The 12,968-nt window shown below is 39.9% G+C and overlaps 1 protein-coding gene across 1 annotated transcript in view; it reads right to left on the bottom strand.

The window, feature by feature from the left end:
• Positions 1–12,968, bottom strand: part of LRP2 (LDL receptor related protein 2) — a 194,145-nt gene that overhangs the window by 23,271 nt on the left and 157,906 nt on the right. Inside the window, 5 exon segments of the mRNA XM_023743536.1 lie at positions 3,702–3,830; positions 6,908–7,030; positions 10,120–10,257; positions 11,085–11,201; positions 11,923–12,039. Of these exon segments, the coding sequence (XP_023599304.1) occupies positions 3,702–3,830; positions 6,908–7,030; positions 10,120–10,257; positions 11,085–11,201; positions 11,923–12,039 (624 nt within the window).

Genomic DNA, 12,968 nt, shown 5'->3' with positions numbered 1-12,968 from the left:
TTTATAATGAGAAAATTTTGAAGGCAACTTGAATGTCCATTTAACAATAGGGAATAAATTATGGTGTACTGTATTTTATCAAATCTAAGGTACCTCTAGTGCACCATTATTTTATGCAACACTAAAACAGAAAAGATCTGGGACTTACACTATGGCATGTTATCAATTGTAAGATGTATCCTGGTTTCAGAGATATTAACAGTGAAACTAAACATGCATTTTAGAATCAATGTTTATTATTTATGATTATCTACAAAATGGATTGCAATGTAATCATTAAAATTCATGGTTTCAAATGATACTTTTGATCTGGGAAATATCTATAGTAAAAATGGAGAAAAATATTGTAATATTATTTAGTATAAAATAGTTCTTTAAAATTTTTAAATATTAAGAAATACTTTTTTGCACATGTACACAAAAGTACAATAAATTTGGAGATTAGTTCTCTTTTAATGATGTGATTCACGTGATTTTTACTTTGATTGTTAATATAGTTTCTGGATTATATAACTTTCATAATAAAAATAATCATCTAATAGTTTATCTTTGTAGGGCCCATATGAATGACTCAGTATTCCTGCTGTTCTAGGGCCCAGATCCTCCAGGATAGCCTTTTAATAGTTAGGACTCTACTCAGGACACTTTGTTGCTCATCATTGTCCCCAGTTCCTGTCTCTGCAAGTATCTGTCCAAGCTATCTGGCTTTCATTCTTGTCATTCTTATCAGTTTGCTTGTTTTATCCTGAGTCTTCATTACAGGGAAGCTGACAAAGATAAACATAGTGAGTGATAATGGGGGGTGGGGGGGTTTGCGATGGGAAAGGTGGTTTTCTCCATAAAGGATTCAAGTTTCATCTACTTCTGAAATGAAATGTGTCTTCATCACAGGCTTAATATTTTAGTCAAAGAGACTGTGGTATCTCCTGGCTCAATTCTTTCAAATCCAAATAGGTTTTTTAAAAATGTATCTTTATTGTTGAAAGTATTACAGATGTCCCCTTTTCTTTCACCATTGACCCCTCTCCATCCCATCTCTCCCTCCCCACCCCCAGGCCTTCACCACACTAATGCCTGTGTTGATGGGATATATATACGCATATAAGTGCTCTGGTTAATCTCTCTCTACCTCCTTCTCCCCCAGCCCCCACCCCCCTCAGCTTCCCTCTGAGATTCGTCAGTCTGTTCCATGCTTCCATGTCTCTGGACCTATTTTGTTCATCAGCTTATTTTGTTCATTAGATTCTATATATGAGTGAGATCATGTGATACTTGCCTTTCTTTGATTTGCTTACTTCACTTAGCATAATACTCTCCAGTCCCTTCATGCTGTCTCAAAGGGTAAGAGATCCCTCTTTTATAGAGCTGCATAGTATTCCATAGTACAAATGTACAGCATCTTTTTTATCCACTCAAGCAGATTTTTCTCTATCTTCTACAGTAGGCAAAGAGGTGAACTTCATCACTTCTCAGAGTCCCTTAGGGTACAGTGACTATATATGTGGTTTAAATAAACTAAAATCATGGAGTTTCAAAAAAGAAAAATAGCCACAAAATAAAGCACAATGGCATTCAATGGAATGCTGCCCTTGGAGTTCATACTTCAAAGTTGTACACATGAAAGCCTTATAATAAAGTCTGAACTCTTAATAACTACACATTGATAAATAAGTCTTTTCAGATTTTCTATTTCCTCTGGAGTCAGCTTTAGTGTTTTCTGTCTTTCCAAGAATTTGTCCATTTAACCTAAGTTGTTAAATTGGTTGACATGAAGTTTCTCACAGTATTCCCTTATTATCTTTTAAATTTCTGTAAAACAGGTTCTGATGCCTCCTCTACATTGCTAAATAAATGTGACCTATGTTTATTAACATAGATACACTGGACCCTATCATATAACCTAAGTCTCATGTGCATTATTAGACTCTGTAATTTCCTCCCAGCTCCAAAATCTGTATATGATTAGGGGCTCCAGGAGGTTAAAAAATTTCCAAAACAATTGCTCCCTTGCAAATCCTGTCTTGTTCATACTTTTTAAATGTACATAATCAAATACTTCACTATAAACAAAACAAAAACAAAAACAAACAAAAACTCCAAACCCCACTGAGAAAGTACATGAAATAAAGGGCAAGTCAACTTCATATGGCTGGTTACCCATACCCCTTTGCTCAACATAGGAGCAAAGCTGCCAATAAGTCTCTGGGATGCCTCAGGAAAAAGTGATTAAAGCCCAAGAAGTTGAAAGCATGTGGCGCTAAGGTGACTAAGACACGGGCTCCTAGAGTTTGAAGAACTCCCTCCTTTTCCCTCTAAAGAAACCAGCTGGTTTGGCTCACTGGGTAGAGCATCGGCCTGTGGACTGAAGGGTCCGGGTTCCATTCCAATCAAGGGCATGAACCTCAGTTACAGGCCCCCGACCCTGGTTGGGGTCAATCAATGTGTCTCTCTTATATCGGTGTTTCTCTCTGTCTCTCTTTTTCCCTTCCACTCTCTCTAAAAAATACCAATGGAAAAACATCCTCAGGTAAGGATTTAAAAAAAGAAAAAGAAAAAGAAACCAAGGCAGTCAGTAGTTTCCAAAGGGGCACAACAAATGGCAGAGGAACTAAAGGGCAGCTCTCCTAGCCTGGAGTCACGGGACTGTTCAGGCTCTGCCTCTGTCACTCTATGTGACTTCAAGCACGTTACTTACGCTCTCTGAGCCTTATTATATAGAGAGACATAATAGCAGCGACCCAATGGGGCTAACTTGAGTGACAAATTAAATAATATATGTGAAAGCATTTCCTAAAAACTATAAAGGACTACAAAAGTGTGAATTATTAACATTAACATTCCAACATTTCCATGACAATATTGAGATAGAACCATCCCTTGATTGTGTTCGTCATCTTTTTCCCACACAAACTTCTCCCTCTACTTTAAAAATAAAAATAAATGTTTCCTTCCAAGGTCCCCTGTGACATTCTCATCTTTACCAACTACCCTTAGAAGCTTTTCCCCTAAGTGCCAAGGATACTGCATTTGGCTTAAAATGAAAAAAATGTGAAGACAAACAAAATATGTAGCTGAGAGGCACCCAGTGAACTAGGAAGAAGTACTCTGCAGCCCTAGCCGGTTTTGCTCAGTGGATAGAGCTTCATAGCCGGCGGACTGAAGGGTCCCAGGTTCGATTCTGATCAAGGGTATATGCCCGGGTTGCAGGCTCAATCCCTAGTAGGGGGTGTGCAGGAGGCAGCCGATTGATGACCCTCTCATCGTTGATGTTTCTATTTCTCTTTCCCTCTCCCTCTCTGAAATCAATAAAAATTTATTTTTAAAAAAGAAAAAAAAAGAAGTAGTCTGCAGATAGGTAGATCGGAGTCGGTTCAAAGCCTAGCTCAACCTCTTACTGAGAGAAAGACATGGCCACTTTATTTAACCTCAAAGTTGGGCTTCTCATTTGTAAGGAGAGAGAGAAGGAGAGAGAGCTCATAGGATCGTTAAAAGAATGAAATGAGATAGCACATGTAGTGCGTAGCACCGTGTCTGGTATAGAGTAAGTGCTCAGTAACAGGCGGCTGTGGGCTTGAATGCAGCTCAGCGCACAAAGTCAATTAAAGAGAAACACGCAGCTACCATCTACTTCATGTTATTCATGCTTTCACTAGGTAAACCTGAATTGACACAATGAAATATAAAAATAAGTCTTTACTTACTGCAACCTGTTTCATCAGACTGGTCACCACAGTCGTCAACATCATCGCATGCAAGGTGCTGTGAAATGCATTGCTTGTTGCTGCACTTAAATTCATCTTCTGCACAAGGTCTCGGGGTCGGACCTACACCTGTAATTTAAGAACAAATTAAAGTCAGAACTTTTTCTTCTGTGAAACAAGAGGCTTCCCTCTGTGGCAGGGACAGTGGCTACTCACCAATAACCTCATGCTTCCCGACATTTCCCAGTCTCCCTTGCAATTATGTTAGGACCATGTGACTAGTTTTGGTCAATAGATTCTGAGTTGGAAGTGGCATGGGTCATCCTGGGCTGAAGCAATTGAAAGCTCACGTGCCCCCCACCCCCGACCCCCGGCCCCTTTGGCAACCCTGAAAGCCATGTGTTTGAGGCGGCCTCTTAACAAAACATCAACTATCTGGTCTTGGCTTCACAATCAGGAGGCAAGCAATGAGGACACTGATGTTGGAGGCAGGAGAGATGGAGACCTGGGTTATGCAATGGTAAGGCTGTCACCCTGGAAACATTGGAAGGCAGACCACGTGCTAGCTGCACTTGTCAGCCTCAGGAAAGAGGTTGGAAAACAGAGGGTTAGTGATATACACTGCTTGCCATTACCTGAGTCTGGTAAGGCAGTATAAGAAAGAAATAAGCTCAGGGAAGAAGTGGTTGATTTACAATCAGAACTGAAAGAAAGAAAAGTCCAGAAATTTGGAGTATGGGAAAAGCTGATTGCTTTTATATCCCAAACAATAAGAGTCTAAAGTTTAAAAGGCTTTGAGACACAAAGGCCCAGTAAAAGCTTGGTTGGATGAAATGACTGCCCATTCATTTTTCACGACGGCCTGAATGTAACTGACAAACAGTTGAGGCGAAGGTGCATGAGAGAAACAAAGCAAAGAAACAAAGCAGATTCAAGAACTATGTCTCATAAGAAACACTGAGTAAGGTTATTGGCAAATACCGGTAGATCCAAAGCCTGCTCAGTTTCTGAGAGAAATACGTGACCAAATAAAACAAAATACTGTGATTGAGACTCAAAAAACTCTTGAGCCCTGAACCTTCTATAGCCAGGGAGTGGGCTGAGAAAGCTGTGCAGCACCTAAGAAGGGCATATTTCCACTCCCTCTTCATTTGAAAAGGACAATAGACAAGGAAACCCTCCCAAAGGGTGGAGGCAGAATCAGTAAGAAGCAGTGGACACAGGTGCTCCTTCCAGAGCACAGCTATGACTCATCAATGAACCTCCTTCGCTCCCATAGTGGGAGCCCTCATAATGTCCTCAGAGGGTAATCAAGTCATTTGCTCTCCAAGTCAGTGTGCTTTTGAGAGTGAAAGGGGCACTCTCGATAATTCCACCAGGACAACAGGCATAAATCAGGACTGTCCTGGGCCAAAGTGTCACCTTAGCCCAGTGGCTTTTCAGAATTCTTAGGACTGGCGACTACAATGAGTCTCTAATTCTTCCTTCCCCAATGAGAATATTTATATCTATTATGCTGCCCCTGTTCTAGCATTTTCTATTGGGGGGAAGGTGGTAAGGGTACAAATAAAGTTGGTCTATTGGTTTATGGGTCTCCAGACCAAAAGCAATCACATCCAGAATTGGTGGCATGACTACTGCCCAGTACCCAGAGCTCCTGGATTTCAGTTATTGATGGGACCATGAGTTATGTCCCTTGGGGAGAGGTTAAGGGTGTTCTCCAAGTGTAGGAAGAAAAGCAAAAAGGGATTTTTAGTGGCACAAGGACACATTATGGTAGAAATAATTGGTGTTCACTAAATATCCATGCACTTCCCTGCGTTTCCCAGTCTCCTTTGCAGTTCCAGCCAAAGGACTGTGAACCCAAGAGATGTCTGTCACTTCCAGGCGCAGGAAACTAAGAACCTGTGTGCCTCCTCCACTTCTCTCTCTCCTGTCCCAGCATCCAAATGGCATAATTACTGGATAAAGGAGGGTTGCCTGACCTTCATCAAACTTTACATGAGTGAAAAATAACCCCCTGCTATGTGAAGCCATTGAAATGTTGCCTAGAGTGACGGCTAGCAATGATTCCTCTGAATGATGTCCTGCTCCTTGGGGAGAATAAGTATTTACTACCTCTTTTTTCCACTCTTGAACTTGACCACATGCTACAAATGTCTTGCTCCATTAAAAAATGACATTTGTAGTAGGTGAAGTGGGACAGGAAAAGGTGATCAAATTGTAAAAAAAAAAAAAAAATGTTTTAGCTTCAAGTTTTCATCCTATTGTGCTATGCCTCAAAAAAACATGTCAACAATGTTATAACCACATGTTCATCTTTACTGAAAACAGGGAGAACAAGTGAACTTGGCAATAGTGTCAGAGTCCTCTCTAGCCCACCGTCCTCTCTGGGATGCAAGCTGGCCATGAGCATTCTAAGGCCACATTAATACAAGGGCCGGAAAATAGAAAAATTAGGCATTTATATAAATTTTCCCAGAAGATATTCTTTTAGGGAAAAAGTAACTGGAGTCAGGGGAAATAATTTTCTTACTGACTTTTTCCTAGATAAATTAAATTGCCCAGATAATTAATCAACTCTCCTGTTCAATGGATAGATTTTAAAACATTCTCAAAATGTAAAAGCACAGATTTTTTCAATATTAAAAACATTAAATTCAGCCAGTTTGAAACTTCTATCTTAAAACAATCCATCATTTTTCTCTTCTGAGCAATAAATTTTCATTTTAAAGAATATTAGACAAGCTAACACCAGTGTTGCCATATTTCACACAGTCTTTTCAGCTTTGCATTGATAAGTTCACAGTCATAGATTAACAATTAATAACTCTAGCCTGAAGAGTGACCAAGCCTCATCTTTAAAAACAAATAAATCTGCGAGTGTGACTCAACCAGTATTTCGTGTTTGTTTCCATTTTCTTAAGAGAAAAGAGGAGAGAAATAAGAACCGAATATTCAAACAAAGACAAAAATTATAAGGGACTTGCCAACAGCTCGCTCAAATGAGAAAGGAATAAGTGGGGAAGGGCTGCATCTGAGTAATGCATGTTTACAAGGTCTGGTATAAACAATTATGTCGGCAGAGATCTGCAGTCATAGGTGCAGCTCAAGCCTCTACAGAACACACTGAAATCCCAGAGGTACATTTTGAAGATTGCAGGCAATTTTGGGTCCTTAGTTTTCCCTTCTTTCTTCTGACTTACAGTTCTCCGCTTTCTCATCACTTCCATCTCCACAGTCATCCATATGGTTGCACATCTCGTGACTATAAATACAGCGATTGTTGTCACACCGGAAACGGTGTGGTGACTCACAGGGAACACTCACTAAAACAAAAGACAGAAAAAAAAAAAAACACAGGTTAAGAGTAGAACATAATGTCAATTTCTATAAAATGCCCATATGTCTGCACCACCTTTGCTTGATTCAGCCATTCATTTGTTCATTCAATTCACCAATAGACAAATACTGGTATATCTTGAGTATCTGGTATACACCACAGTGCTGTGCTAGACATCAGCATCACTGGGAAACAAGAAAGCCACAGTCCTTGTCCTCGTGGAACTCTTTCTAGCAGAGAAATGGACTTTACAAATTAAATATTCAACTTCAACTATGAAAGAGCCACAAAGGAGATACGCTATGGAAGCATCTACTGAGGGTAGGTGATATATCTTGGGGATAAGGGGCCAGAAGAGGCATTCACAAGGGAAGAGTCTGAGTCAGAAAAGAGCATGGTAGGTTTGGGGCCTGAATAAAAGGTCTCTGTGGATGGAGCACAGAGGGAGGACAGTAGTGGACATGCATGAGCCCTTAGCCTCAGTCAAGAGGCCATTCATTGCTTGTCCCTCTGACATCAGTTGTCATTGAGCCTCCAGAGCATGCAGTTTTACACAATGATGGACTTGCCTTCCTGAATTCCCTCATCAATTACATTTAAAGTTGACATCTCACATTCCAACACAGATTCATTTTGTTATCCAGAGTCAGACCACCAGCTGGTGCTGGTGCACCTATGCGGAACCCAAGGGTAGAACCCAGGTCCCTTACTTATTTGGTACAGGAGCATGGTCCTCTATGCATGTACCAGGAAGTCAGTGAACTCAACACACATGTGTGTTCTCCTTTCACAAGGAGGTCCTGGGCTGTTTGATTCCCTTCTTCCTTTGTACCACACACAGGGAGCAAGAGGAGAGACTTATAATGATGTTGGTTATGGGGGGGAGAGGGAGGTCAGATCCAAGAGCTGGTTCTTGGAAGTACAGTTAATAGAATTATTTGCTATGAAAGGCAAGTGCAACACAATAAAATAGTGTTGGTCATTTTTTAATGTGGCTGTGTCTCCACCTCTCCAAAGTTTGATTTTACTAGCTATGGGCACTTTATCTTATAGAGGGAAGCAACTTCCTAAGTACTTCTTTGAAAGTTATATATGCTTAAGATATTTTTCAAGATTCATTAAGTAAAAACAAAACAAAACATGATTAGTTATTAACAAGAGAAGAGATGGTGCCCACCCGGTGTTGCTCAGTGGTTGAGCATCGACCTATGAACAAGGAGGTCAGGGTTCGATTTCCCAGTCAGGGCACATGCCCAGGTTGCGAGGTCAATCCCCAGTATGGGGCATGCAGGAGGCAGCCAACCAATGATTCTCTCTCATTGATATTTCTATCTCTCTCTCTCCCTCTCCCTTCCTCTCTGAAATCAATAAAAATATAATTTTTAAAAAAGAAAAAAAAAGGTGGCAAGAAAAATGTAAGGATGCCACTGCGAAAATATAATGTATGCTAATTACAGTTCTCTAAAGGGAAGGAAATATTCTGAGACATCATTTTCCAGAGTCAAATCCCTGGGCTAAAAATGAACAGTGATGGATCTAAGGAACCAAATGGAAAAGACGGTATGAACTCCAGAAGCAAAGAGCAGCGGAGTCAGGCTAGGACAGGGATGGCGAACCTTTTGAGCTCGGCGTGTCAGCATTTTGAAAAACCCTAACTTAACTCTGGTGCCATGTCACATATAGAAACTTTTTGATATTTGCAACCATCGTAAAACAAAGATTTATATTTTTGATATTTATTTTATATATTTAAATGCCATATAACAAAGAAAAATCAACCAAAAAAAATGAGTTCGCGTGTCATAGGTTCGCCATCACTGGGCTAAGGAGCTAATCAATAGTTTCAGCAGGAGTGTTTCTGGGGGTGCCTTCTCCTGTGGTAAGGGCTTTTACTTACAAAAAATTCTTAATCCTAAGCTTGCTTCAGAATCATTTGTAGGGCTTATTAAATGCAGAGATTGGTAGGCCCTACTGTCAGAGACTGGGTGAGGCAGGTCTGGGGTGGGCCCATGACTTCGCATTTCTAACATGTTCCCAAGAGATATGATGGACTCTCCCAGTATAGGGAGGTTACTTTGAGAACTACTGTCTGTCTTAGAGTCTCTCCAGTGACTCCAAACATGTAGCAAAATAATTTAACAACACCTGTTTTCATTCACTTTGTTGAAATCAGTAGTTCTCAACAAGGGATTACATTAAATGCTAAGGAGCTTTTAAAATAGACATCTGCCCACGCCCCATCCTTGGAGATTCTGGTTCATTAGGTCCACGCCTGGGGCAGGGCCAGAGCATGTGATTTTAAAACACTTCTTCCCAAGTGATTCTGATGTGAACCCAAACTGAGATTCACTGGTTTAAAACATAAATATGCATCATACAACAGAAGGGAATTTGATGGTCTTGAAGTATTATGAAGGAAAGTGACTTTAAAGATGAACTAGTCTTACAATCACCTATTGTGTTCTATGAAGCTCTAGGGCAGTGGTTCTCAACCTTCCTAATGCCGCGAGCCTTTAATACAGTTCCTCATGTTGTGGTGATCCCCAATTTCATTGTTACAAATTGAACATAATTAAAGCATAGTGATTAATCACAAAAACAATATGTAATTATATATGTGTTTTCCGATGGTCTTAGGCAACCCCCTGTGAAAGGGTCATTCGACCCCCAAAGGGGTCACGACCCACAGGTTGAGAACCGCTGCTCTAGGGGTTTGGAAGAGATGTTTTGAGGGGCACTGAAAATAGCATGGAGTAGGAGAGGTACAACACCCCTACCAGACTCTAGCCACAACAGATGTGCCTCCAGTTATGCACAATGGGTTTCTAACTAAGACTTCTTTAGAAGAAATTGTGTTTTAAGGCCATAAAATGTTTAAAACCATGGATGTTTGCCCAACTTTCTCATGTTCCAAGTAGAGAACTAAACAGGGAGGCCAAGTGAAATCACAATGAAGCAGATCATGTGTCCTGTACTCAAAATTATACATCTGCCTCCAGGAGCACATGCTCCACATCAGAAACAGGTTTTGCCAGACAATACTACTCCCATGCACTCCATTTCCCTCCCTCTTACAGCACAGATGAAGTTCTTCATCGGAACCATCGCCACAGTCGTTGTCACCATCACATATCCAAAATGGGTGAATACAGACGTGATTTTTACATTCAAACATAACAGCTGGGCAGTATGTACCGTTGGGAAAGCGAGTGGCTGTTGGTGGGAAGACACATATTTAAATTATTAGGAGTTACTAGCATTGGAAAGTTGACCTTCTATTGCTCCTTTAGCTCTTTCCATTATCATCTGCTCTTCCCTACTCATCCAGATGTACTGTGGCCTTGAACTGCCTGAAATTCTGATGAAATATTTCTGAAGGACAGTTGTCCAAGCCCAATTTCCAATGACCTGAGTCATTCTGTGGCTAGCACTGGACTTTTTCTTTAGAGAGAAGGGCAGAACCTCAGCTCTACCCCTGATGCATTTATGTAGTTAGTCTCTTTGAAAGCAGGTTTTATGACAACCTCATCATCAACAATATCTATCATGAATATTCATCAAAAGTTATTGTTTATTCAGTAATTTATTAAGAGTAAAACGTGAATGATCAATCATTATTGGCATTACATTTTAAATAACTTTTCATATGCTATCATGCAATTCAAAAAAATTTTAACACCATAAATTCAGTAATCCAAGTTCTCTATACCCATTTAGTCATTGTTCAAATATTTTTTTACCTGCAATTTTTTACCCAATTAATGATTTGTATAATAGCTGATAATTATAAATACTTTTGGTAGCACAAATACTTACTATATTCTTTATTTAAAATATTATTAATGCCTTGAATGACTACTGTGAATATATATGGATATGGGGACTCAAATCCCAGGTGAACTGATAATTATCACTGAGTGCTGAGTAGAAAATACCTATGGCCTTTTAATCTAAGAAGTGGTGGCTGATGAATAGGTAGGGTCTAACTGTCATATCTGTACAATTCATATAAGCAGTGCCACAGGTGTAGAGGAACTTACGACAAACAGCTTCATCAGAGGCATCCAAACAGTCACTGATTCCATCACACCTCAAATCGTCGGGCACGCAGTGTCCACTCTTACACTGAAAGTATCCTGGATGGCAGGTCCGCATCTCTGCAGAGAAAAGACTGTCATTCTCCGAAGGCCTTGGCATTCTCAGACAGGTATTAGCTCCAGGGGGAGTAATAAGAACTCAATCGCATTCCAATCCACACCCTGTCACTGGCTCTCAACAAAGCCACAATTTACAGTTAGAATAAACAATGAATAATCTCTCAAAATCATACCTCCCCATTCAAGGGGCGGAGATGGAAGTACCTATTTCTCTTCTATCTCTGAAGTTTTTCCTCATCAATCTAAATTCCCCAACTTTTAATGTTTGCTGACTTTTCTCAAACCCAACCCTTACTCGGTAAAGAGCTATGAAAATTACATGGGGTTTCTAATTCCTATTCCAATGCTTTGCCTTCCATACCAGAGAGCTACAGTACTATTCCCCTTAGGGCCACTTGCTGGGGAATAGTAGGAACCAATGCTTTTATTTGTTTACTAGGCCGATGCAGATTAAAGTCTGCACCTAGGAAATGTTTAAGTTAAAATAAGATTTTTTAAAAATCTCTTGCTTTCCCCCTATTATTATTTATCTAGACTACTATAGGTTAAAAATAAAGCATAGAAAAACAGAGCAGAAGATTCTATGCAATGCTAAGGTTTACATATCACATAAGTTACACAAAAATCATTTTACTCTAAAAACCTTACAAATAGTCTGTCAAATGTGCTGACTTTAGTACAACACTCTACAGAAGGCCTCCCAGAGAACTATGACAGTTACCACAGTCCCGCTCATCCGAGTTGTCTCCACAGTCATTGTTAAAGTCACATATCCATCGAGAGGGAATGCATCTCTGATCGTCACACCGAAACTCACTCTCTGAGCACTCCCGAGGGACTGAAAAGGAAAACCACATGGCCATCAGTGGGTACCAGGAATCACTCAGCACAGGTTGGTGAGAAGGCCTAAGAGCCCTAGGTGCCCAAAGCTCTCTGGGGTCTCAAGTCACAGAGGTCTGCTTGGACAGACTGTCCATCCTCCAAAAATAGACTTCCCACCCCAATGTTAACTCAGTAAGAGGTGATTTAATCTAAAGATAAATTTTTATTTCATGAGACTCTAGATCACCTCCTACAGGACTCAACATAAACTTTCTTATAAACAAGAAGATGACAATTGGATTGCCCTTTTGTATAAGAAGTTTATGGTCAATTGATATTTGTGGTGTAATCAGTATACTGATATTCTCAATTGCCTACGGCAAATAATAATCACTTCTTACTTCCACAGGGTGACTAAAGTTAGAATGTATTTCATATCAGTCAATCTGAAATTAACATATATTTATGAGTCGATGGTGTATGTTCAGGAAAGGGTCTCACTAAAACTGTCTTCAAAACACATCTAACTATTCTATCTAGTTTGGTGTGATCCAGATGTTTGGTTTCCTTACCTTATCCTTCCTGTCTAATTTCTTATAGTCAGCACCTTCACTGGGAGAGAGGAATCAAAACCTGACCTCTTATTTAACCATTAGACCTAACATAGTCACTATTCCAGGTAGGATGACCATCTAAAATACAAATTCCCTTTCCTCTGCTATTAAGGCCATTTGGGAGCAAGATCTTTCTTATAGTATTTCTCTTGGTCCTGATTTATTTCTATTCTATTTATCATATTATATTTTCCCTTTATTGTAAGTCACCTCAAGTTCTTTTTGGAAAAAAAGTTGGGTGTAAATAAATTCAACAAACAAAAGATATATTCAGATAAACATCCTCATCCCAAAGTTTGATTATAGGCATCTCAGGAGATGCTTATGTCCT

The sequence above is a fragment of the Myotis lucifugus genome, unplaced genomic scaffold (assembly GCF_000147115.1).
Source record: "Myotis lucifugus unplaced genomic scaffold, Myoluc2.0 scaffold_5, whole genome shotgun sequence".
NCBI classification, from domain to species: Eukaryota; Metazoa; Chordata; class Mammalia; order Chiroptera; family Vespertilionidae; genus Myotis; species Myotis lucifugus.
Note: the sequence above shows the minus strand (reverse complement) of the source record. Positions and strands in the feature narration are given on the sequence as shown.